The 23382-nt window shown below is 32.7% G+C and overlaps 3 protein-coding genes across 4 annotated transcripts; 2 read left to right on the top strand and 1 right to left on the bottom strand.

The window, feature by feature from the left end:
- On the top strand, positions 1-4027 carry LOC130957710 (cell division protein FtsY homolog, chloroplastic-like). 2 transcript variants are annotated; one of them, XR_009077281.1, is made up of 13 exons: positions 1-180; positions 339-700; positions 835-939; positions 1080-1153; positions 1257-1315; positions 1627-1664; positions 1761-1881; positions 2054-2122; positions 2217-2299; positions 2694-2762; positions 3011-3073; positions 3195-3328; positions 3726-4027. XR_009077281.1 is itself a non-coding variant. In XM_057884557.1 (13 exons), the coding sequence occupies exons 2-12, from the start codon at positions 368-370 to the stop codon at positions 3301-3303; spliced, it is 1128 nt and encodes a 375-aa protein (XP_057740540.1). In that variant the 5' UTR covers positions 1-180; positions 339-367; the 3' UTR covers positions 3304-3328; positions 3726-4027. The 2 variants fall into 2 exon arrangements, 1 of the variants encoding a protein (XP_057740540.1); XM_057884557.1 differs by having other exon boundaries at positions 3190-3328.
- A 206-nt stretch (positions 4028-4233) lies between these two features.
- Positions 4234-6595, bottom strand: LOC130960584 (uncharacterized). The gene is made up of 3 exons (XM_057886012.1): positions 6241-6595; positions 5397-5543; positions 4234-4640 (listed from the first exon to the last, which is right to left on the bottom strand). Exons 1-3 carry the CDS (start codon positions 6484-6486, stop codon positions 4497-4499), a joined length of 537 nt encoding a protein of 178 aa, XP_057741995.1. The 5' UTR covers positions 6487-6595; the 3' UTR covers positions 4234-4496.
- Positions 6596-19536: 12941 nt separating this feature from the next.
- Positions 19537-22165, top strand: LOC130962104 (uncharacterized). The gene is made up of 3 exons (XM_057888198.1): positions 19537-19870; positions 21033-21179; positions 21869-22165. Exons 1-3 carry the CDS (start codon positions 19628-19630, stop codon positions 22007-22009), a joined length of 531 nt encoding a protein of 176 aa, XP_057744181.1. The 5' UTR covers positions 19537-19627; the 3' UTR covers positions 22010-22165.
- The last annotated feature ends 1217 nt before the right edge of the window (positions 22166-23382 follow it).

The raw sequence follows: 23382 nt of genomic DNA, 5'->3' as shown, positions 1-23382 counted from the left end.
TTCATAATTCATAAGCAAGCACAAGCGGTGAAACCAGTGAAGTGCTCACCGTAGAGATGAGCGACCGCGATCAAAGAGTGAAGAGGCGAGCACCGAGCAGAGACGGCGGCGATCTTCGACGATTTCTGGCTGATTGATTCCTCGTTTCTGAGGCTGTATATTGCAAAGGACTAGCCCTGGGTGAGTGAGTGGGTTGTGGATTTGGGTTTCTCTCGTTTTTCAAAATAGCTAACTCTCTTATCCCCGAAACGACGCCGCTTCATAAGCCAGATATTTAAAATAAACTGAAACGACGCCGTTTAACTTTATCTTTTTTCTTCTTACTTGCTTGGGTTCAGTGAAGTGAAACGCTGTGAAGAAGGAAAAAATGGCTTCTTCTTCTTCTTCTTCTTCGATGTGCGCTTCTTACTCTTCAGTAATCTCGAGACCTTTTTATAACTCTCAACCGCAATTCGCGTTCTTCCGTACCGGGAAACTCGGTTCGGTTCCCGATTCGGGTGGGCGGTTCAGGTGTATGGCTGGTCAAACCGGATTCTTCACGAAGCTTGGGAGGCTAATAAAGGAGAAGGCGAAGAGCGACGTTGAGAAGATATTCTCCGGCGGGTTCACAAAGACGCGGAAAAACCTCGCCGTCATCGACGAGCTTCTTCTCTATTGGAATCTCTCCGACACCGATCGAGTACTCGACGAGCTCGAAGAGGTTTTGCTTCTTACGAAATTGAAAAGCTCCTAAAACAGTAAAATGCGTAATGTAATGTTATTTGTAAAAGAAAATGGTTTTTTTATTATTTTACTATTCAAGTTTATGATTTGATGTGTTCATTTTGTGTTTAGGCTCTTTTGGTGTCTGATTTTGGACCAAAAATCACTATTAAGATAGTGGAGAATTTGCGTGAGGATATATTGTCAGGGAAGCTCAAATCAGGGACTGAGATAAAGGTATCATTTCAATCAGCACACACTCTCTGATAGAAAAAAATCCTTGCAATGTGATCATTTTATATATATTATTTAATATACCAGGGAATTTCAAATTTTGTGACTTGAAATATGTTATGCATGGATTTGAATGGCTTTAGGAAGCATTGAAACAGAATGTCTTGGATTTGTTGACCACTAAGGGGAGTAAAACTGAACTTCAACTTGGATTCAGGTGAGAGGGCTATTTAACTTTTGATTTTGACATTGTTATGAGACACCAATTTTTATTAGTTACCAATTTTGTGCTTTATATTGGATTAATTTGTTATCTTCAGGAAGCCAGCTGTAATAATGATAGTTGGTGTTAATGGTGGTGGAAAGACAACATCTCTGGGTAAGAAAAAGACTTACGAAATTGACCCTATTATTTGCCTTGTAATGAAACCAAAAATTGCTATGAAACACAGTTTTCTTTTATCTTTCTCTCCTATGAACAAACTTAAATTCTAAAAGTTTATTGTGTTTGGTGAGGTTGGAAAAATATTAAACTTGTATGGCATAGAGTAACTAATAGGTTAAGGTTTGGTCGTTGATGCTGTTATAGTGTAACTAGTGCTTAAAAACTCCAATTCTTTTAAGATATGAAGCAGAGGCAAACAGTTTAGAAATTTAAAAGCATGTGAACATGACAACTCTTTCATGCAGGAAAGCTGGCCTATAGACTGAAGAAAGAAGGGGCAAAGGTTAGATTATGTTGCTTGAGTTTGCTTTATGCCATGACTACTTAGGATATGATGGTTAATGCTGGTTTTCTGTTTGTATCTTTGAAAATCAACCAGATACTGATGGCTGCTGGTGATACATTTAGAGCAGCTGCTGGTGATCAGCTAGAGATATGGGCTGAAAGGACTGATTGTGAGATTGTTAGGGCTGAATCAGAGAAAGCCAAAGCATCATCAGGTACAAATGAAGTTAGAGTTCACTCAATTACCACCAGATCTTCTGTTCGTTCTCTTTCACATCACTTCATTTCTTACTTTATTTGATTTTATTCTTTAAAAAATTCGATTGAATTTGTTTCTTAGTCTTTATTGTTATATCTATAGTTGTTACTATATTGTATTACTTGCAGTGCTTACACAAGCTGTGAAAAAGGGAAAAGAACTAGGTTTCGATATTGTTTTATGCGATACATCTGGACGTAAGTGCGAAATTTTACAGATAGCTATTTTGTATTTTCATGAACTACTTGATTGTTTGTAATACTAATGCTGCTGTTCACTTTGAATTGTCAGGTTTACACACTAATTACAGCCTAATGGAAGAATTGATTTCTTGTAAAAAGGCAGTGAGCAAAGTCGTTGCTGGTGCCCCTAATGTAAGTCCAAGTTTTTGGCAGTTAACTTTTTGCTGTTTTTACACGCATTTTACTTCTGGTGATAGATGAACTTATGATTTGAAAGTGATTTCCCAAGTTTTATTCATATGAGGCTCTGAGGGGTAAGCTTAGACTTCTAGACAGAATTTGATGAGCCATTATAGTACTTACAATCTTTGTTAATGTACGAAAACTCTCTATATCTGTATTTTCTTACAATCTGTGTTTCATCTAAATGACTTGTTTATCCCTGTTCAACAAGATTGTGTGCTTTTGACATTTTTAATTCCTCATGGGCTGACACTAACAATAACTTCTTCCTTACCTGAGTTGCCTCTCTCTCTCTCTCTCTCTCTCTAATAATTCAATGTGAGGGCATTGATGATGTCTGCAGGAGATCCTACTGGTTCTGGATGGAACTACAGGTTTGAATATGCTGCCACAGGCAAGAGAGTTCAATGAGGTAAACACTAGTTTATGTTTTGAATTGGATTTTTGTCTGACCAGTTCGAAGTTCTACTAATAGGAATAATAAACTTCATTCTGTTCCTTCCCGTGCTTACATCTTTTATCAAACCGTGACCCAATGAATTGTCTATCACATATTAGCTTTTTAGGATGTAGTGTGATTATTGCCCCTTAATATTTCCAAATCAATTCGATGTTAGTTGTTACCTAAACTGTTTCAATGCTAAAACCTCCAATGTGCAGGTTGTAGGTGTTACGGGTTTAATTTTGACCAAGCTGGATGGTTCTGCAAGAGGCGGCTGTGTGGTATTCTCTTCATTTCATCTTACTGATCTCTACTATTTTAGGGCTCAACGGATCTAATATTTATTTTTGCTTGGGCGATCATGTTGAAATTGTAAGACACTGATATCTGTTGTCAGGTCAGTGTTGTTGATGAGCTTGGAATCCCTGTTAAATTTGTGGGTGTTGGTGAACGTGTAGAAGACCTTCAACCATTTGATGCAGAGGCCTTTGTCAATGCCATCTTTTTGTAAACCAATGTTAGGTTATGTTAATATGGTATGCAAATTATGATTTGTTCTTGTCATTCCTTTCAAAATTGAAATTGAAATTTTTTGCAAATTTGTCATGGTATAACTGGAATTACACGCATTTTGAAAGTACAGAAAACGGCTAAAAAACTGTCCAAGACATGTCTCTTATATATCTCTATTTAAGCTTTTGTTTATATCAGTTATCCAAACATACTTTTTACCCTAGCTTCTCTTTCTCTTCTATGGACAGTAATAAAATGCTACCTTAAAAATGTAGAACTCTATGAAAAATAGAATATTAGCATTTTAGTTAAACCAGAATCACTTTGAATTGTAGCCTTGTGCTTGTAGGACATTTTCTTGCTTGTATTTGCTATTTCAATTTACTTTTCCATACCATTGTTGTATATGTTCTGCTTCAGGATCATTTATTATCAGAAAAGCTTGGCATGGATATGAAGAGCCAATACCAGGTCATAGGAAAGACTGGCAGTGAAGCCATGCTTAGGAGAGGGAAGGCAATCAAGGCATTACAAAGCTGTGTAAATGATTTTGTGGTGCAGAGACGATATTGCTTTTGATGCACGTTAGGGTGTATACGAACATTTTTCATTCTCTGTGGCTCAAAGTTTTTGACAACACAAAGGTGTTTATATGATGTGCATGTAAACGTGCCCCATTGTTTGTAATATATCTGTTTGATTAATGATATGTTTTTCTTGCTTAGATTTCTCAGGTTTTTAAGTTTCAACCATCATCAATTCATCATCTATGCAAATTTGCACTTGTAAAGGAAATTTACCCATAATAATTATCTAAAAGGTTTGGTTTTTGCCTTTTTGGTAACGTTCATACATTATTGAATGGTAAGTAAAATATTACTACATGAATGATGTGGGTATTATTTAAAATATATTTAAAAAGTTAATATAAAATTTAAAAACTATTGACATGATTAGAATGGTCTTTACAATGACGTGCTTACATCTCAGTTAATAACAAAGTTGAAAACTTTATAATACAAAATTTCATGTGTAATACACTACTCTAGGTTGCCACATATGTTTGACAATATTTCATATTTGTTTTGTAAATTATCACTAAAAGAGGATAACCCCATTGGAATTAACAGATGGAAGTAGAACATTATGAATCTATAGAGCCACTTGCACCTGAAAGCTATATGTTCATAATCATAGACTAGAAGCTGGCATGTTATAGTAGGTAGCATGACAAATATAGACAGAATTTCCAGTTTTCTTGAGCTTGAAGTCAAGTGCAACTACAGTCAAATTTCTTCCACTCTTCACCACTGAAGCATTAGCTACTACTTCTTCCTGCATAAACCGTTTACATTTTAAAGGGTCAAACCACCAACCAGAAAATAATTAGGCAATTATGATGAATCCATGATTTAATGTCCTGTTTCTTTAAACTGCACATTGCAGCTTATATGATCTTCATCCAAGTGTTACATTACATGAACTGTTAAGAGGCATACAGAAAATAATTAGGCAATTATGATGAATCCATGATTTAATGTGCTGTTTCTTTAAACTGCACATTGCAGCTTATATGATCTTCATCCAAGTGTTACATTACATGAACTGTTAAGAGGCATATGGCAAATGTCAATGTAAGTCACCATCACCAAGACACCCAACATTGCATTGAGGTTGTGAATAAGTGACTATTTGCCAAGATCTGGGTGGTTCGCATATATTTTTTTTCACATTCCTGATAATTTTACGCTAGAAATCTTACATCAAATTGTTCTTTCAATTCAGGATGCGCAGAATGTGAACCACAAGTCCCCTGGTAGGTAGTTAGTCGATGAAATACAAAAACAGAAATTCTAGAGGCACTAACACACCAAACTTTTGACATTCTATCAGATTTTGCATACACACATGCAAACATGAATAGTATAATTTGCACCCACATTACAGAGTTTGCACACATAGATTGACAAAAAGCATGCACACATAAATCATTATATTTTGCACTCTTTTTGAGTGTTGGTTACATATTGTCCAAAAAACTATTGACCACCTAGCAAGGCTCATACAAAAATAAAGAAATAAAGAGCTTACATCTATTGGAGTGGCAGAGAGGTAAGAAATGCTAGTTTCTCCGAGGAAAAGCTCCTTGTCCTCTGCAACAACAGTTCTAGCACAAGCATGGGATAAAATATCAACCAAGGACGCAACGGCCCCTCCATGGAGTGTTCCATATCCATTCTACAATTCCAATCAAGAAAATAAAGAACAACAAATCTTCATTGCAAATCACATAACAGTTTTGTAGTTGAACTTTGAACACAGAAAAACAAAACATCACATTTCCGACATGAAGCATTTCAACTAATTATAGCAATCCCCAAGTTCAACCAAGTTGTTAAAAGCCCTAAGGTTAGTAAGGTAGCGTTTGCTTACTGTCCTAAGATATAAGAGACTGAATTAACCAGAAAATAAAAACGGAAACCGAACACACCCTAAAATTGCCCCTAGTCTCGGAAAAATTATTTGGATAATTTCTACACTTCAAAGATAGAGCAACAGAAGAGTCATGTCTCAGAGATTGATTTATAAGTAAAATTTTGAACCTCCCAAGAAAAAGGGACACAGAAGACAAGTCTCTACCATTACACTATCTCCATTTTCGTTGGAGATTAGTAACCGAAGCTACCTAATTTTGCTCAAACAACACCAGTAATGCTTAAATACTTCATTTTTACTCGCGAATGAGCATCAAACTTTCTAAATTGTTTACTAATTTTTGAGATTGCATCGTATACAATACTCGCATTTCAATGTATAAGATCCGGAACATTAAATTCAGCAACTTTAATATTCTAATTTCCTCAGCTAGAATCAGTGTTAAAACATGAACAACACAATAATTGAAAGCAGATAGAAGAATGTGTTGAGTGCGTACACAGATAGGGGGTTTGGAGACGATAGTGCAAGTGATTCGTCCCCGTTGGATGAGATCAACGGTGATGAAGCTGCGAAGGAAATCGTCGAAGAATCCACGCGCGTTGCAGGGATCTGGAACAGGAGTGGCGGCACCCATAACGGTGAAGAAGCGCAAGGTCTCTTCAGCATGTTGAGGGTCCATTTCCTCAGAAACTTTAAGTGATGGAGACGCACACAGAGAAGAAGAAGAAGGTTTGTGCGCCATTGATGATTCTTTAGTGGGTTAGTTGGTGATTGTGCAGCTAATCAGAGTAACAGACGGAGACGTATAGTGTTTGTGTTCTCAAAAGTCTGAAACTCTATAACGAGTTTGTGTTGCTCTAATTTTAGCTTATTCCTCTTGTTAAATAAATGTCAGCTTAAATAATAATTAAAAGTTGACTAAATTTTTATTTTAGTCTGAAAATTTATTATTATTCAATTTGGTCTTTAAAATTTAAAATTATCTATATTAATCCTCTAAATTTAAGTTCAGACACTTATATAATTTTTTGACTTTTCTGGTGATAATTAGATAAATAAAGTGATGAGATAACACCTTTTCTGCCACGCTAGATGATGAGTACACGATGTCGTTTACATCTTAGGTGCCAAAGATAAACGATATCGATTACTCTTCTCCCTTCGTATACAAAGCGACAATATTTTTAACTTGTTTGAGTGTCAAAGGTAAACAACATCGTTTACTCATCATTCAGCATGGCAGGAAGGGTGGCATCTCAATATTTGGTTTGTCTAGTCATCGTCAGAAAAAGTCGAAGAACCACATTGGTGCTTAAACTTGAATCTGAATGATCAATATAAGTAATTATAAATTTCGAAAACCAAAATGAGTAATCGCGTAAATTTTAGAGTACAAAATAGGAATTTAGTCTAATTTAAATATTATATAATCTTTTAATTAATAATATATTTTTAAATTAAATTTATTTTGTATATATAATAATTTATCAATCAACGACAAATTTTTAATAAAATTTAAATTCACGATAAATTAAAAAAACTAAGAGTTGTATTATTCTTAAACAAAGTGAACCAGCTTACATTTTTCTATTATATTCATAATAACTATTAGTTTAATTATTTTACTTTTTTCTGTAGAGATTATTTCATATTTTTATTAAAAATAGATTATAAAACAAAAAATATTGCATTGAAATAGAAGAATAATATTAGATATATTTATCCAACAAAATATAAAGTAAAGGTTAATTACTTAATTATAAATAGTAATAATAATATAATAGAAAAAGCAAGCAAAATAGAAAGAAAAGGTTAGAAGAAGTCACTCAAAAAATCGAAAAAAATGTGTACAACTATTTTAAAATGATTTTTAGTTCTTGAAATGTGAGTGAGTTAGCAAGAGTTGAAAAATTGAGTATGATAAAAAGCTTTAAAAAAAATTTTTAACTGTATATGTTAAGTTTGATAGAGAGAAAGAAAGAGGTAGTGACTAACTTTAAAGTTAGTGACTAACTTTAATGTAGTGTAACTATGGAAAAATGATATAGTAGGATGGGAGTTTGTGGGAGCGAAAGGTGCTTTAGGCAGTGTAATTTCCAGTTAAATTAGTAGATAATTAGTCAATAAATTAGTTTTTAATAAGGAAGATTAGAAATACAAAAATAATATTAAATTAGGATAAAGCTCATCGAAACGAAAATTTTGACACTAATTTTAAAGAAAACGGTGCAAGATTGAACCGAACGGACCGAACCGGTTGAACTGGCCCAAACTGAGCTGTGGGCCCAATCAGTCCAACAATTAAAAAGAGCCACATGCTCTTCTTTCTCTTCATTTCCCTTAACGACGCAGCAAACCTCCCAGGGAAGAGAAGAAGAGAAATACGTTTATGGTGAATTCAATTTCCCGTAACTTCTCCGTCCGAGTTCTAATCACCGCACCGTTTGCAGCCACGCGTTCACCGCGTCGAGCTTTACATTTCTACCGAAACAATTTAATTGGTAACTTGTTTAATCACTCTCAGCCCTCTTTTCCCCCAATTTTCAAATTTTTAATGGGAAAGTTGAATTTCTTTGATTTCTGATGTTTTAAGATCCAATTAGCTTGAGGAAAATATTCATTCTTACTTATGTGAAGCTTGGGTAAGGTGAGGATACAATAATTCTATTTTAATTTCATTGAATTCGAGCTTTGGGTATATATGTGTTATAAATTTGTATTAGGTTGTGAATAAATAATTGGAGCTTGAAATTGTGAATACTGGAACTTGGAGGAAGCGGATTAGTTGAGGTTTTGAGGGATGTGTTCTTTTAGGAAAATTGTCTTGGAATAATACTTGAGAATCGGCTAAGGTATGGTTTAGATTTCTTACATTTAATATATAATGTTCTGTGAAAACTTAGGCTAGATGACCATAGGATAAGTTGGATTGCATGTGTATATTTAATACTTAGTATCCTGTTGATGAATATGGTTGGTTTGTTGCTTATTGATTAACTGGTGATTTGGTGAATTATTGATTTGAGATATAACTATTGTGGAGGTTGTTGTGATAATGAGAAATTTTGTGTTAAAAGCCTAGGATTTGTGAACTATGATTCTTAGTTGAATTTTGGTTGTTGGATTTGAATATTGTATGAGTATAATTGTTGATCTGAGGTAGATTTATTGTGGTGATTGTTATGATGATGAGGAAGGGTATGTTGAATTGAAAAGAATATAGGTTTGGACCCGAAAGGGGTGGCAAAGTCCGAGTTTTAGAGGAGATGCTGCCGAAATTTTATAAAAATTAGAGATTTTGTTTATATGATTATTTAAAAAGATTTAGATTCAAAGGTTATATGGTTTGATTTTGAGTTATTAAGAAAATGAGTATGATTTAAGTTTGATTCATTTAGAAAAGAATGAATTATGTTTTGAAATGGAACTATTGATGGACGGAATGGGAAGTGTGACAATGAAGGATAAGGATTGAATATGATTGATGTATGATGATGAATGAGATGCGATTGAGAATGATGTGGATGTTGATGAATTATAATTGAATTATTTATATGGTTTATGAATTTGAATGATCTGGGATACGAGATTCCCTGGATTAAGTGTCGTGGCTTGCCACCACGTGTACTAGGTTGAAAACTCGATACTCTGTTGACCCTACGACATAAGTGTGACCGAGCACTATATAAATTCTCGGGAATGTTACCCCCATTGATCAATATTGATTATTTGAAAAAAAAGCACAAATAAGCTATGCATAGACTCTTGGAGATGCAGGTCGGGGGACAGTTTAAGTACAATTCAAACTTGTCAGGTTGGCTGGATAACTGACAGATGAGCCTCATCAGCCATAGGATAGGCATGCATCATATGCATATTACTTGAACTACTTGCTTGTGCTTTAATTGGGTGTACCTATCTGAACTTGCCATGCTAAATGTGTATTTGTTACCTGCAGTAATTGTAACCTTCTTGTGTTTGCCTTTATCTGTCTATTCGTCTGTGAAAATGCATGATGGAGTTGGAGGTATGGAGGAATGGCAGTATGGGACTTAGATTTAAGGTTAAGTTAAGTTAGGTTTAAATATTCTTAGAAAACCACCTTTTATGGCTTCTGTTTAATACTTTAAGCTATATAATCTGAGGGTCGGCATTCTAGGATTGCCTCTGGCATTCCCAGAACCTTATATATTATGTGTGTGGCACATTTACCATACTGAGAACCTCCGGTTCTCATTTCATACTATGTTGTTGTTTTTCAGATGCAGGTCCGGAGCCATCTCGTTAGGCATCTGGACTCTTAAAGCGGAGGGGTTACTAGGTAGTTTTGTTGTACAGTGATATATAAATATGTACTTAGCTTTCTCTCCACTTAACTTGTTCTTTTTGATCTTCTTAGAGGTTTATAGAGAGGAAGGATTATGTATATGTACTTTTGGGTTTTGGATATGTATGTATCTATATGTAAATATTCTCCGGCCAGTCTTGACTTCGCAGACTGAGTAGGAGCTTGTTTGGCACTTTATTCCTGCTTCTGTCATCTTATGTTTAATAGTTATGGTTTTCTTAGCACGCAAGTCAACTCGTTCCTTGAGCGTTGCGCTTTTATTTTGCGATTTTTATTTCCTCTATTCTTCAAGGCTCGTAGCATATTATAATTCTTCTGCTATTATATGTATTCATTTTATTTTAGAGGTCGTAATACCACACCACCTTTGTTTTACGACTTAAGCGTAAAGCTTTGTGTGGTAAGGTGTTACAGGCAGGCTGCTGTTGATGTGGGATGAAACGGTGTTTAAGATAAACAACTGTTATAAAGGAGATAGATGGTTGTGTGTGGATGGAGTGCTGTTAAAAAATAATTTTTGTTGTACTTTCTGTTTAGTGTATGGTGCGCATGTAAGGGAAGAAAAGCTTGTTGTGTGAGAAGAGCTGACCTTCTTATCTGGATTATGTCAAGTACCTTTTTCTTTTATGGGAGATTTTAACGAGGTTGTTCAAGTGGAAGAGAGAAAATGAACTACTATTTTGACGGTGTCTGCAGCAGAGTTTAAATCATGGATTTAGGATATGGAGTTATTGGACCTAGCACTAACTGATCGTATGTTCACATGGTTCAGGGGCCATTCATGTAGTCGCATAGATAGAGTTCTAGTTAGTTTGAAGTGGTTAGAAGAGTTTCCTGAAACAAGGTTACGAGGAAGACCAAGAGGATTGTCAGACCATTGTCCAATGATTATGAACGTCACAAGGTTGGGAGGGGACCGAGACCTATTTGAAATCTGGATTCATGGTTTACTCATGAAGGATTCTTGAGGATGGTGAAGGAGGAATAGAGGAGCTTAGGTGAGATTCAATTCATGGACAAGTTGAAGGCTATGACGGCTCTATTGGGCAAATGGTATAGAGATAATTTTGGAGATATGGACATGAGGATTAAAAAGTTTGAGGAGGAGATCAAGAAAGTAGACAATATGGTTAGCAACGGAGTGTATGATGAAACCATGGAAGCAAAAAGAAAGACACTTGTAAGCTCTTGTAAGAAATGGTATATCAGAAAGGAGATACATTAGAAGTAGATGTCACGATCCAAGCATGCTAAGGAGATGGACAAAAACACTCGATATTTTCACAATTTAGCCTCGGCTTGAAAGAGAAACAATTGGCTTGATGCCTTAATGATGATTCATGGAAGATTTGTGAGGAATCAAGTCAGGATTAAGACTGCTATAAGAGATTTCTATAAGAACTTATACCATCAAGAGACCTCGGCTAATATAGATTTTCGGGATGAGCTGGTAAAGGATGCCAACTGTTGAAGAAATAAAGGATGCAATATGGGATTGTGAGTCAACAAAAGCACCAGAAAGTGAAGGGTATAACATGAATTTCATTAAGAAGTGTTGGGAAGAAGTTGGGAGGGACTTTACTGAAGCAGTGATGGATTTTTTTTCCAATCAGCTATGCTACCTAGAGATTCGAATGTCACTTGGGTGGCATTGGCACCAAAGTTTGTTGGAGCTAAAGAAACAAAAGGCCTTCGACCGATTAGTATGGTGGGTTGTGTGTATAAGGTCATATCTAAGGTGTTGGTTTGGAAGATGCGGAAGGTTATGCCAGATTTAATAGGAGAGACATAGAGTGCTTTTGTGAAGGGCAGAAAAATATATGATAGGGCTTTGATTGCCTGTGAAATTGCGCAGTGGCTGAAGTCAAGAAAAAAGAGCTCAGCGATAATTAAACTGGATTTTCAAAAGGCTTATGATAGGTCAAATGGAATTTTGTGGATATTGTTTTGTAGAAGATGGATTTTGGCAATAGGTGGAGGGGGTGGATCAAGGAGTGCGTATGCTCTGCGTCTATGTCGGTTCTTATAAATGGGTCTCCCTCTAAGCCCTTCAATATAGAATGGGGTCTACGATAAGGAGATCCATTATCTCCCTTTTTGTTTGTGCTAGTTGTTGATATTCTACATAGGATGATCAGGGAGGCAGTGAGGAATGGACGCATTTCTCTGCTATTGGTTGGACAGGATAACATTGAGTTGTCGCACTTGCAGTTTGCAAATGATACTATACTTTTCTATCCTACTGAGGAAGAGAATATCAGGAACTACAAGCAATGCTTGCGCTGTTTTAAGATGATGTCTGGGTTGGGTATTAATTTTGAGAAGTTCAGCTTCATTCTAGTTAATTGTGAGCAGCATTGGGCACGTAAGATGTGTCATTTGTTGGGATGTAAGGAGGCGTCTTTACCAGTCCGATATCTTGGCATTTCTCTGAGAGCAAATCCGAGGCTTGTTAAGACATGCAAACCAATGATTGACAAGGTGGAAGAAAAGCTAAGTCTGTGGAAAGCAAAGACGCTCAATAAAGCAGGTAAGCTAGTTCTCATTGAATTTTTTTTAATAGCCTGCCTATTTACTATCTCAGCTTGTACAAGTTGCTAAAGGCAGTAGCGGAGAAGTTGCAAAGATGGTTCTTGTGAAATAAAGAGGATGGGAGGAACGGGATGCCACTAGTAAAATGGGAAGTAACAATGGCTCCAAAAAGGCAGGTAGATTGGGAGTTAGTGATGCAGTGATTCGGAATACAACTCTACTGTTTAAGTGGTGGTGGAGGTTTTCGAAAGAGGATTGTCCCTTATGGAAGAAAGTTGTATGCTCTTGTAATAACATGAATCCTTCTGAGATGTTGTGTGGTCAGCCTATTCCTACAAAAGGGGGTCCTTGAAAGGATATTTGTCAGCTACAAATCAGAGAGCCACAAGTCAGAGAAAAGATGGTTAGAGGCATGTCTATAAATGTAGGGAATGGCAGAACAATCCATTTTTGGGAGGATATCTGGTTACCTAGTGGTGTTTTGAAAGATATGTTTCCAAGACTTTCTCAGTCTAAAACCTTAAAGGATCTGTTATAGGGGATTATGGGTTTTGGGATGGGTTAAAGTGGATATGGAGTTTCCAATGGAGGAGAGAGTTATTTCAATGAGAGTTGGAACTAGTAAACCAACTTCATGAGATTTTACAGTCAATTATGCTAACAACTGATAGAGAGGACAGAGTGGTCTGGAAATTTGATAGAACATGTATTTATTCAACTAACTCCTTTGTGCAGGTATTGTAGGAAGCAGTTCTTCCGGACAAAATAACAAGCTATAGTTTTACTAGTGCTATTTGGAGGGGTTTCGTCTCACTAAGAATTGAGTTGTTTTCTTGGTTTGTGTTGGTTGGGAGGGTGAATACTAAGGAAAGACTGTATAGATTAGGTGTGATTGACCAGAATGATAATGTGTGTTTTATGTTGTAAGTTTGTGGAGTCTACTTTTCATTTATTTATTGGTGTGGTTGGCTATTCACTCTTGGAAGGATATGGACCATGCCAGGTACACTAAAATAATACTTTGAAAGTTGGATGGATATTTCAGCGTAAAAGGATGAGAGGAAGAAGTGGCTGATTGACTTCTTTGCTGTTGTCTGAACAATTTGGCTAGAAAGAAATGATAAGATCTTCAACAATCAAGGCTCAAGTATGGTGGAAATTATAAACAGGTCCTTGATGCTTTCCGATGAGTGGATTGGTGGTGAACCCTTTGGTTATTGATGACAATATCGAAGATGACTAGAGATTATTTGTACTTTGAGTTGTTAGTTGTTATTTACTGTTTTTCTCTTCTTTTGCTCTACCTTATTGTGTTGAGCTCTTTTTACTTTAAAAAAAAAAAAAAAGAAAAAAAAGTAGGTGTACAATTTTTTCCTAATCAAGTTATCATAATACAAATTTTTATTCTCAAGTAATATATACTTTTGTTGTAAGTAATTCAATAACATAGATCTTTATTCTCTAATAATATAAATTTATTATTCAAAAAAGGAATTACGATATTAGAGCATGTTTGGAAATTATTGGATAAAGATTCTTTTTGTCAAAAAAGGTTGTTTTAAATAATCATTATTTGAACTTTGAATAGAAACATGAAAATAAATTATCATTTTAAATTTAAAAATAATTTATAATAAAAAATAATATTTGAGATTTTATTAAGTTCATATATAGTGATGTAATTTAGTAACATGAGAAAGTAAATATTTAATCATATTTAAATTAATATAATAGAAATTAGTCAATTATATGTAATAAAAGTTAAAAAAATCATCACTTTGACATTATCAATTTTTTACTTTAGAGAATTTTTTTTTCTTTGAAGTTTATCTATTTTTTGTTTGGTTATATCACTTAAAATAATATCTTTTTATATTTAAATTATCTTTCAGCTAAAGTATGTAAATATAAATTAATTATCGAGTAAATGATAAAATTGATCCCTAAAAGATCACTCAATTTTTAATTTGATCTCCAAAATTTTTTTTTAATTAAAATTGTCCTCAAAAGATTTAAAATTAATCACGTTAGACCCCGTCTATTCTATCATTAATAGCATTAATGTTTGTTAAGGTGTCACATTAACTTAATATATTAGCATTATACATGGCTAAACAACAGGTACTGAAGAAATATGTTAAGATAATTATGTCAAATTAGACCCAAAAAACACAAACATAATCCCTAATTCTTTTTCCAATTTTTTCAACAACGATGACATACTCATTCTTCTTCATTCCCAGAAAGAGAAACGGTTTTCGATCCTTCTTCTACCTCTCTTCTTTTTCTTCATCTTCTTCCAACAAGCTTGATGTCAACAACAATGGCGGCACTCCAAAGGTCTCTGCAACTGCAAGCACTTCTTCAAGTTTGGGGTTGATGATCACCAAGTCTACTGCCACCAAGAAAAGGTACATGGCGGCAGTTCATTCTTCTTTTACAACAACTGCCACGACAGTTGGCGACGATATGCAAGAAACTAGCAACGGTTATGTTTCTGTATGTTCTTCGTTTGAGTGAAAGGTTTCAAGATCCAAATCTGTTGATTGTGGTAACAGTAGAAGTTGTTTTGGTGACTTTTTTAATAGAATCTCAAACGGTTTTGGTGACTACACTCTCAAAAGAGTCAAATCTCAGTGTGAATGAAACCATAACAAACATCATCAAGAGTGCATGAAGGAGAGAGTCAAGTGTGGAGGAATATTCAGTGGCTTCATGATGATGCCTAACACTTCTTTTTCTATTGGTTATTGTTATTGTATTTTTTTATGGGATTCAATTCTTTTGAAGGTAAGATTTTTCTTTTTTCTTATTACTAAATTTCTTGTTAGGATTGTGTCATTATTGATAAAATCGGTTTCTCCTTGGTGATTTTTGCTGGAACTAAAAACTATTTTTGGGATTAAGGTTTCGTTCTTGTCGACTACACATTTTTGATATATCAAAGTTGATCATTGGCTTTGCAACGATGATGAAGGTTTCTTCTTCTTTTCCTCTGCAACGTAGAAAAGAAAGTGAGAATGAGAGTATTGTGAGAGAAGCAGGGTCTACAACGGCATCGTTTCATTCACTGCCTCTCACCCTAAAAAAACGACGTCGTTTTAATGCTAACCTAAGACTTAATGTGCATGCCATATCAACTTTCGTTAACGCCATCCGCAATAAAATTAATAGAGAGAGTAACGTGACTAAACTAAAATTTTTTTGTGGACAGATTTGATTAAAAACAAAATTCGGTGATCAAATTGGAGATCGTGTGATTTTTAGGGGTCAATTTGATCATTTACTCATTAATTATCACATAATTAATTATTTTTAAAAGAAATTATACAGATAAAAATTATTGAAATAGATTTAATTTTTAAGTGTTTCTAAACACAATTTTAATTCATGAGATATTATTATTTATTTCTTTCTATTAACTTAAGATTTTGAAAAAAGTAATATTATGATATAATATCAGAGTTTTTATGACTGAAAGGTCTAAAATTTAATCATTGGTGAATTTAAAAACAAATAATTACATCTTAATATAAATTATTAGAGATATAACTATTCATTTATGTATTATCCTATCAACTTAAATTTTTTTAAAAAAATAATATCTTTACACTATATGAACAGGGACGGACATAAGGAGGGGCGAGTGGCGGCCTCGGCCCCCCAACTTTTTTTAATAGTAATAAGTTATTATGTATAATTTAATTTTTTAAAAAAAAATTATTTATTATTTAGTCTAGTATAAATAAAAGTTTAGTCTAATTTAAATATTAATAATTTTTAATATCTAAAAAGTAAGTAACAATATTAAAAAAATCTGAAAAAGATATTATTACTAATATTTTTTAATTAAATAAAAATTTTCAAATCTCATAAAGTGAATTCTTTTTCTTCTTGTGGCCATCTTTTTTTATTCATTTGGTATTAATTATCTCTGTTTCAATTGCTACAATTAAGAGATCTTTTTCAACTATGAATATTGTAAAAAATAACTTAGAAATAAAATAAAAGATGAATTTCTTGCTAATTGTCTTTTAATTATATTGAAAAGAAAATTACTAAAAAATTTGACACAAATTCTATTATCGGTGAATTTTATGATACGAAGATTCGACCACTTCGTTAATAAAAAGTATACACATATTTTTTTTACTTTAAAATATATTCTCTGTCGATAGATTTTTGTAATACATCTTATATTATATAATTTTTTTTACATAATTTTTAATATTATGTGTTTTTGGCCCCCCATAATATCATTTCTGGATCCGTCCATGTATATGAATATCTATAATAAAAAAATAAAATTAAGTAAAAATAATACATCAGACAAGAACCATAATTAGACAAATAAAAACTTTTGTTACTCTTGGTTATCTATTGAATTGTTTTATTAATAATATTTTACAACTCAAAATATTTAAGGGTATATAGAAAAAAAATTTCACAAATTTAGACACGTACAAATTGGATAGTTTGACACACTTTGTATTAATACTTTTATTAATAAATTTAACTTCAAATTTAGGACATATAAGATAAATTTTGGAAATTCTATAAATTTTAAAATAATCATTGATTTTATCAATTATTACAAACAAAAAATTAACTTACTTGCGGATTTTCATAAGTTCAATACTTTATAATATCAAAATTTTATAATAAAATACAAACCCTCAATTTCAACTTTTCATAATCTTCATATAATCATATTAATAAAAAAAAAATTGTACAACACAAACCAAAAAAAAATTTTAAGTTGGCCGTTTATTTCACTGTTCAAAATCTATACATTATATATCAAATTATGTCGACAAAAAAATAATAAAATCAGCAAAATTTATTGCAAACCACTAAACATCATATTAAACATGTAATAATTTTTTAAAACTATAAATAACCCACACACTAATCTAATATCTCTGCCTCACTCTTTCTTTCACCCACACATTAATTAACACAAGTTTCACCACCAGCCATTAAACAAAAAAAAAAAAAAGAAAGAGCATGAGAAAACACAAGAAAGAGAATTCTAAAATGCTAATGATGTCAATTACATGAGTAATAAATTATTCTTTCTACTAAAATTTTCTTCTTCTTCTTGTGTTTTTATCTTTTTTGTTAAGTATTGAGAATTAGGCTGACTTGGTTTTAACTTAAGAGGGTGAGTAAGTTCGAATGTCAGCACAGTAGTGTTGGAGTGTGTCCAAGGCCGTAATAATTTAGTATCAGAGAAAGGTTCAAGAAAAAGAACAAGTGGTATCAGAGTCAATAGTTAATCGTTCTGAAGTCTATCTGTTGTAGTAATAGAATATGGATGTAGATTTATTTTCATATTTCAACTCTCAAAAAATCTTTAAAGTATCACAAGTCCAAAATCCTAACTAACTCAACTAACAAAATTCATTCAAATATGATTCAATATTATTTCTTATAAATTTTACATAATTCAAAAATTTTCTTCCTCTTCTTCTTCATCATCATTGTCTTCTTTTTCTTCTTTTCTTAATCATCTTTTCTTTCTTGTTTTACCTTTTCATATTCTTTTTATTTTACCTTCTTAATTAATAAGAATAAAAAAAAGAAAAAATAAACAAAAAAAAGAAATACATAATATTGCAAAACCATTAAGAAGAGAAAGAGGAAAAGAAAAAAAATAATAAAAAGAAATACATAATATTGCAAAACCATTAAGAAGAGAAAGAGGAAAAGAAAAAAAAATAATAAAAAAACAACTACAAGAAAAAAACACATAATAAAAAAAAGATAGATATTCATATTAAAGTGTGGGGAAGATTTGCGTTAGTAAAAAATTGAAGCATGTCTAATACGTTCTTACTAATTTGGTTAGATTTAATTGTAAAAAATATTTGAACATGCAGTAAAATTATAAAAAAATTGGTAAATCGATTGAATAAGTTGGAGTTTTATGTTTAAAAAACTTGTAAAATGGATGAGTGCTTAAACAAAGTTAATGAATTTACTCTTTTTATATTTATCTATCAAGTTTAAATTTGAGACCTTAAATTTGTGTTCATACAACAATATATACACAAGAATATATAAAGTCACTATAAATCCAAGAATATATACTTTTTATATTTTCATCCAATTTAATAATATTCTAAAACACTATTTATTAAGCTTGAGACATTAATTCAAAGACAATCATGATTAAATTAAGTAAAACAATTAAGGTCATTAGTACAAATTAAATTGGTTTTTAAAAGAGAAATGCTAAGGAATCATCAAAATTTATTGTTTTTTATCGTCAGTTAGTTATTAATGTTTAAAAGTATGAGATAAAGTACGTTGTTAAATTTCTAAACTAAAAAAATTAGACTAAAAAAATTAAATTAATTGTAATAAATTCTAATGGCCTCCTAATATTTTTCTTCCTAGAATGTGATTTTTTATAAATAATTTTGTCGGTGTTTTAAATATTTATATGTAGAAATAGTACTTTTTTTTTTAATTTAATTACTATGTTAGTTTTTATAATTTCGCAAAATTTTCAATTAGGTCCATATACTTTTTTTTCTTTTAATTGGATCCTTGCACTAATTTTTTTTTAATTAGATCCCTCTTAGCGGTAATTGGCTTAATTTCATAGGAATCCAACAAAAAAAAATTGATGCAAGAACCCAAATAAAAGAGAAAAAAAAAGTGTAGAGACCTAATTAAAAGGGAAAAAAAGTATAAAAACCTAATTAAAAATTTCGCAAAACTATAGAGACTAACAGAATAATTAAACAAAAAAAATTATTTATACGTTAAAATCAATTACTAAAATTAATTATATATAATTTAATTTATTTTTAATATATATTTATATTTTAATATATATTTTATATTGATAGTTGTTTTGGATGTACATGTAACATATTAAAAATAATATTTATTTTTTTGGAATTGGTTGCAAGCTTGCAAGTGATAATGTTCAGTTGTTCAATTATTTGGCTGTGAACGGCAACGAAGCAAAAACGCACAGCACAACTCAACAATGGCGTCAAACACTTCTTCTTCTTCTTTTGTTCCTGTGTCACTGAAGGTTTCTCGGGAAATAACAGACCCTCGACACGCTCAAGAAACATTACACTTATTCAACGCTGTTATGGGCGGCGACGCCGCCGATCACAGCAACTCCCCTGAATTCTTCCTCGATTTCGTTCGCAGCTCCGTCACCGTTGATCACATCCGACGTGGACACATCTCTTCCACTATCGTCCCCAAACCGCCTCTCTGTGTACGTCATTTTATTCTGATTCAAACACTGCCTTATTGCCAATAATATCCAAACACGGTCTTAATAGTTAGTTATTAGTTTGTTACTCAGTGATGACCTGGCGGTTCTGTTAGAGGTTAGGTATTTTCTTATTAGTTTGTTCGAGCTTTTCACATTCTATAGGCATTAATTTTTTCATATTCGTACACTTGTTATGGAAAAAAAGAAAAGACGAAGAAGATCTTAGATCAATCATGCTTTTAACTGTTTTTGTTCTTTGATCGATGGATAATTACTGATGAATTATTAGAGTTTATACAAATTTCTAATAATTTATTGGCAGGTAAACCAAATTGATTATCTTTCATATTCAATGTTTAAAAAAAGAAAAATTTAGGAAATCAACTATAACATAAGCCAATTCAAGCTAATTCTTTGTATTTTTAGTTTTGAAATTCAAAAAAATTTGGATAGTGAGAGGTTTTTTTTTTCTTTTTTATAACTGACATTTTTTCAATTAGTTGGCTTTAGTTAGCTATACTCCTAGTTGATTTTCTACTGGAATAAAAAAAATCATCTAAATAAATAAATTTCATTGGTTGTAATGTAAGATATTTTATATTGTCACTGTATTAGAATTAAAACTCATTTTCTTATAGGTGTTGTGGATCTTATATGTTTATGTCTTGATTGAGCATAATTAGGTACCGTTTGCCTTTGATATCACAATACATGAACCATAAAGAGACAGATTAGATGAATAAAAAATAAACAGACAAAATTTGCTCATTTTTCCCAACATCTTGGAACAAGAAACGAGGCATAACTTTTCTATGTTGTTTCTGTTTGGTGTTTTTAGTATTTTTATATTCTGTCTTCAACACTTACCAATACTTTTGGTTAGATTTCTAGAATAAAAAGGGCAGAGATAGTATCATAGTGAAGTATTAGAGATGCAACTTCTTCTTCCCTTCTTTTTTCAAGTTACAAAACTTGTCTTAAGAATCATCTTCAACACATGCCATTTGCATCCTTTATTAGAGTCTCCGATGTATGAAAATTATCTTAAAGTTGTCCGAATTTTGAGTTATCCCTACATGTTTTTATCCTCATCATCGTCTCAAATGTTATGTGATTTCCCATGAAGCTTTCTTTTTCTTAATTTTCTTTGTTGTTATCTCAGAATACCTATGGAACATTGCATGGAGGATCTGTTGGATCTTTAGTTAATGTTCTGTCTCATGCCTGTGCTAGAACTATAGTTGGTGAGGACAAAGAACTTTTTCTTGGGGAAACTAGCATTTCTTACCTTTCTGCCACTCCAATACATGTAAGTAGTTCTTATTTTATATTGAACTTTGATTCTCTCCATTGTCATTTATAAACTTCACCTTTAGCTTCAAATCAATAAATAATAGACGAATTTGTAACGTTCTGAATCCTCCAGAGTGCTTTATTTGCTTACATGTAACCAATTATTCACCCTAAATTGCATTTGAAACATCTTCTTACAACCTGTTTGGATTCTCAGCATTGTAAATAACATTGCTAAGCATCATTCAATGGTAGTCGCAACATTTTGCAGCGTCATTAGGACCTATTTGGTTATGTTGCGAATTGCAATGATGAATTTGCCTACAAGATGAAGTACCTTATATCAATAAGATGGTTACAGTTATACTGTTTTGAATAATCAATCTTTAGGTGTAGTTTTTGCAAGAGCATTATCCCTAAACAAAAATTGTATCGGTGTTTTAGAATATGATTTTTGGTTTTGGGTGAAGATTATCTAAGAAGCTGCAATTTGCAGTTTAAACTTTAAAGAGTAAAGTGCATAACAAAAACTAACTAATAAACAATTAAAAATTAAAATAATAATAATAATGAAAAAATCAACAGTTTTTGTTATGACTTATGACTAAAGAAACAGCAATTTGAATTTTGAACCATGAATTCATATGGTCCAATTGTTTTTTTTATTAGTGTTTTTGACCTTTTGAAATGAAAATGGTTATGCAGGAAGAATTGGTAGCTAATGCCTCAGTGGTAAAGAGTGAAAGAAATTTGAGTGTAGTTGCACTTGACTTCAAGCTCAAGAAAACTGGAAATCCTGTCTATATTTGTCATTCTACCTTTTATCACATGCCTGCTAGTCTATGATTATGATTTATGAACACATACACACACAACAAAGTTCTTCTAATAACCATATAGTGTTATACTTCTATTATTAGTTATGTCCAATGTACTTCATTTGAATATTGTTCCGGATCACAAATATAAAAACGGAGATAAAAACAAAAGTATCAAAAACAAAACCATACTATATGTATATCAAAATTAGTTACTAGTATAAAATACATGTTACAATATAAAATATAGAGTATATACCCATTTTGGTCCTCAAAGAATTTCAGACTGGACACTTTAGTCTCCAACTAAAATTAATTATTCGATTGGTCCCTAACAATTAACTCCGTCAGTCACTTAGGTCCTTTATTCCGTTAATTCTAACGGAGTACAAAATAGTCCCTGATAACTCTAACAGGGGACAAAATGGTTCCTGATCTCCCCTGTTCGGAAATCATATCTCGCATAACACTAACAATCTAACACTATAACTTCAAACTATACAATGCACACTCTATAAATTTAATGTTCCAATTAGTTATCCTCTTGCAGTTGCGAAGGAAGATTAATTGGGTATACTAACTCTAACTCACAGGTCCTAGCTCTTTTCTAGGGAAGAGCTAGAATTTATGAAAATAGAGTAAGACAACAATTTCAAAGTTCAAATTACAATTGAATTTTTCAACTCAAGGAGATCCAATTAATTAACTCCCAATTCAAGTTGGGAGTTTCAAATCATAACATAAATGCCATTTTCATATAACATGGAATAAGAAGAGAGGAGAGACATGATAGATAAAATAAATTAATATTTGAAAATTTTAAAACTAATCATTGAACGAAGAAATTCAAGCAAGGAATGGAATTAAATATGCAAATGGTTCGTTATATTAATAAATGTAAAATTAAAAAAATCATAACATGAATCCAAGCAATTGAACGAAAAACGTAAGAATAAGGCAAGAGAAAAGCAAACTATAATGGAGAAACTTCAAGCGAAGGTAGTAGTAGCGCTCTCTCAAAATCTAATCCAAAAGTAAAACTATGAAAAGCTAGAACCCTAGGAGAAGTAGTGTTCTTCTCTAGGATTCCCTAAACTAAAACTAAAAACTAAGTGAAAATGAAAAATGTCCTGAGTCTCTGCTGTTCCCTGACTCCAATATGTGTTTATGGGCCGAAAATTGGGTCCAAAATAAGCCCAAAATCGCCCCCAGCGTCACGCGTACGCGTCAGTCACGCGTGCGCGTCGATGATCTTCTGCGCGTGTCACGCATACGCGTCAGGTACGCATACGCGTCGCTGTGGGATGCACCAAAGCACGCGCACGCGTCAGGTGCGCGTACGCGTCGCTCCTCGCTGGTCAGCTCCTTAGTTTCTTATGTTCCTTCCATTTCTTTGCAAGC

The sequence above is a fragment of the Arachis stenosperma genome, chromosome 2 (assembly GCF_014773155.1).
Source record: "Arachis stenosperma cultivar V10309 chromosome 2, arast.V10309.gnm1.PFL2, whole genome shotgun sequence".
Taxonomy (NCBI): Eukaryota; Viridiplantae; Streptophyta; class Magnoliopsida; order Fabales; family Fabaceae; genus Arachis; species Arachis stenosperma.
Note: the sequence above shows the minus strand (reverse complement) of the source record. Positions and strands in the feature narration are given on the sequence as shown.

Coding starts and splice junctions, on each gene's coding strand:
- LOC130960584 (XM_057886012.1), bottom strand. CDS start 6,486: ATGGCGCACAAACCTTCTTCTTCTTCTCTGTGTGCGTCTCCATCACTT. Junction 5,544..6,240: donor TCTCCAAACCCCCTATCTGT/GTACGCACTCAA, acceptor TTGGAATTGTAG/AATGGATATGGAACACTCCA. Junction 4,641..5,396: donor TCTCTGCCACTCCAATAGAT/GTAAGCTCTTTA, acceptor CGGTTTATGCAG/GAAGAAGTAGTAGCTAATGC.
- LOC130962104 (XM_057888198.1), top strand. CDS start 19,628: ATGGCGTCAAACACTTCTTCTTCTTCTTTTGTTCCTGTGTCACTGAAG. Junction 19,871..21,032: donor TCCCCAAACCGCCTCTCTGT/GTACGTCATTTT, acceptor TTGTTATCTCAG/AATACCTATGGAACATTGCA. Junction 21,180..21,868: donor TTTCTGCCACTCCAATACAT/GTAAGTAGTTCT, acceptor ATGGTTATGCAG/GAAGAATTGGTAGCTAATGC.
- LOC130957710 (XM_057884557.1), top strand. CDS start 368: ATGGCTTCTTCTTCTTCTTCTTCTTCGATGTGCGCTTCTTACTCTTCA. Junction 940..1,079: donor AATCAGGGACTGAGATAAAG/GTATCATTTCAA, acceptor GAATGGCTTTAG/GAAGCATTGAAACAGAATGT. Junction 1,316..1,626: donor TGGAAAGACAACATCTCTGG/GTAAGAAAAAGA, acceptor TCTTTCATGCAG/GAAAGCTGGCCTATAGACTG.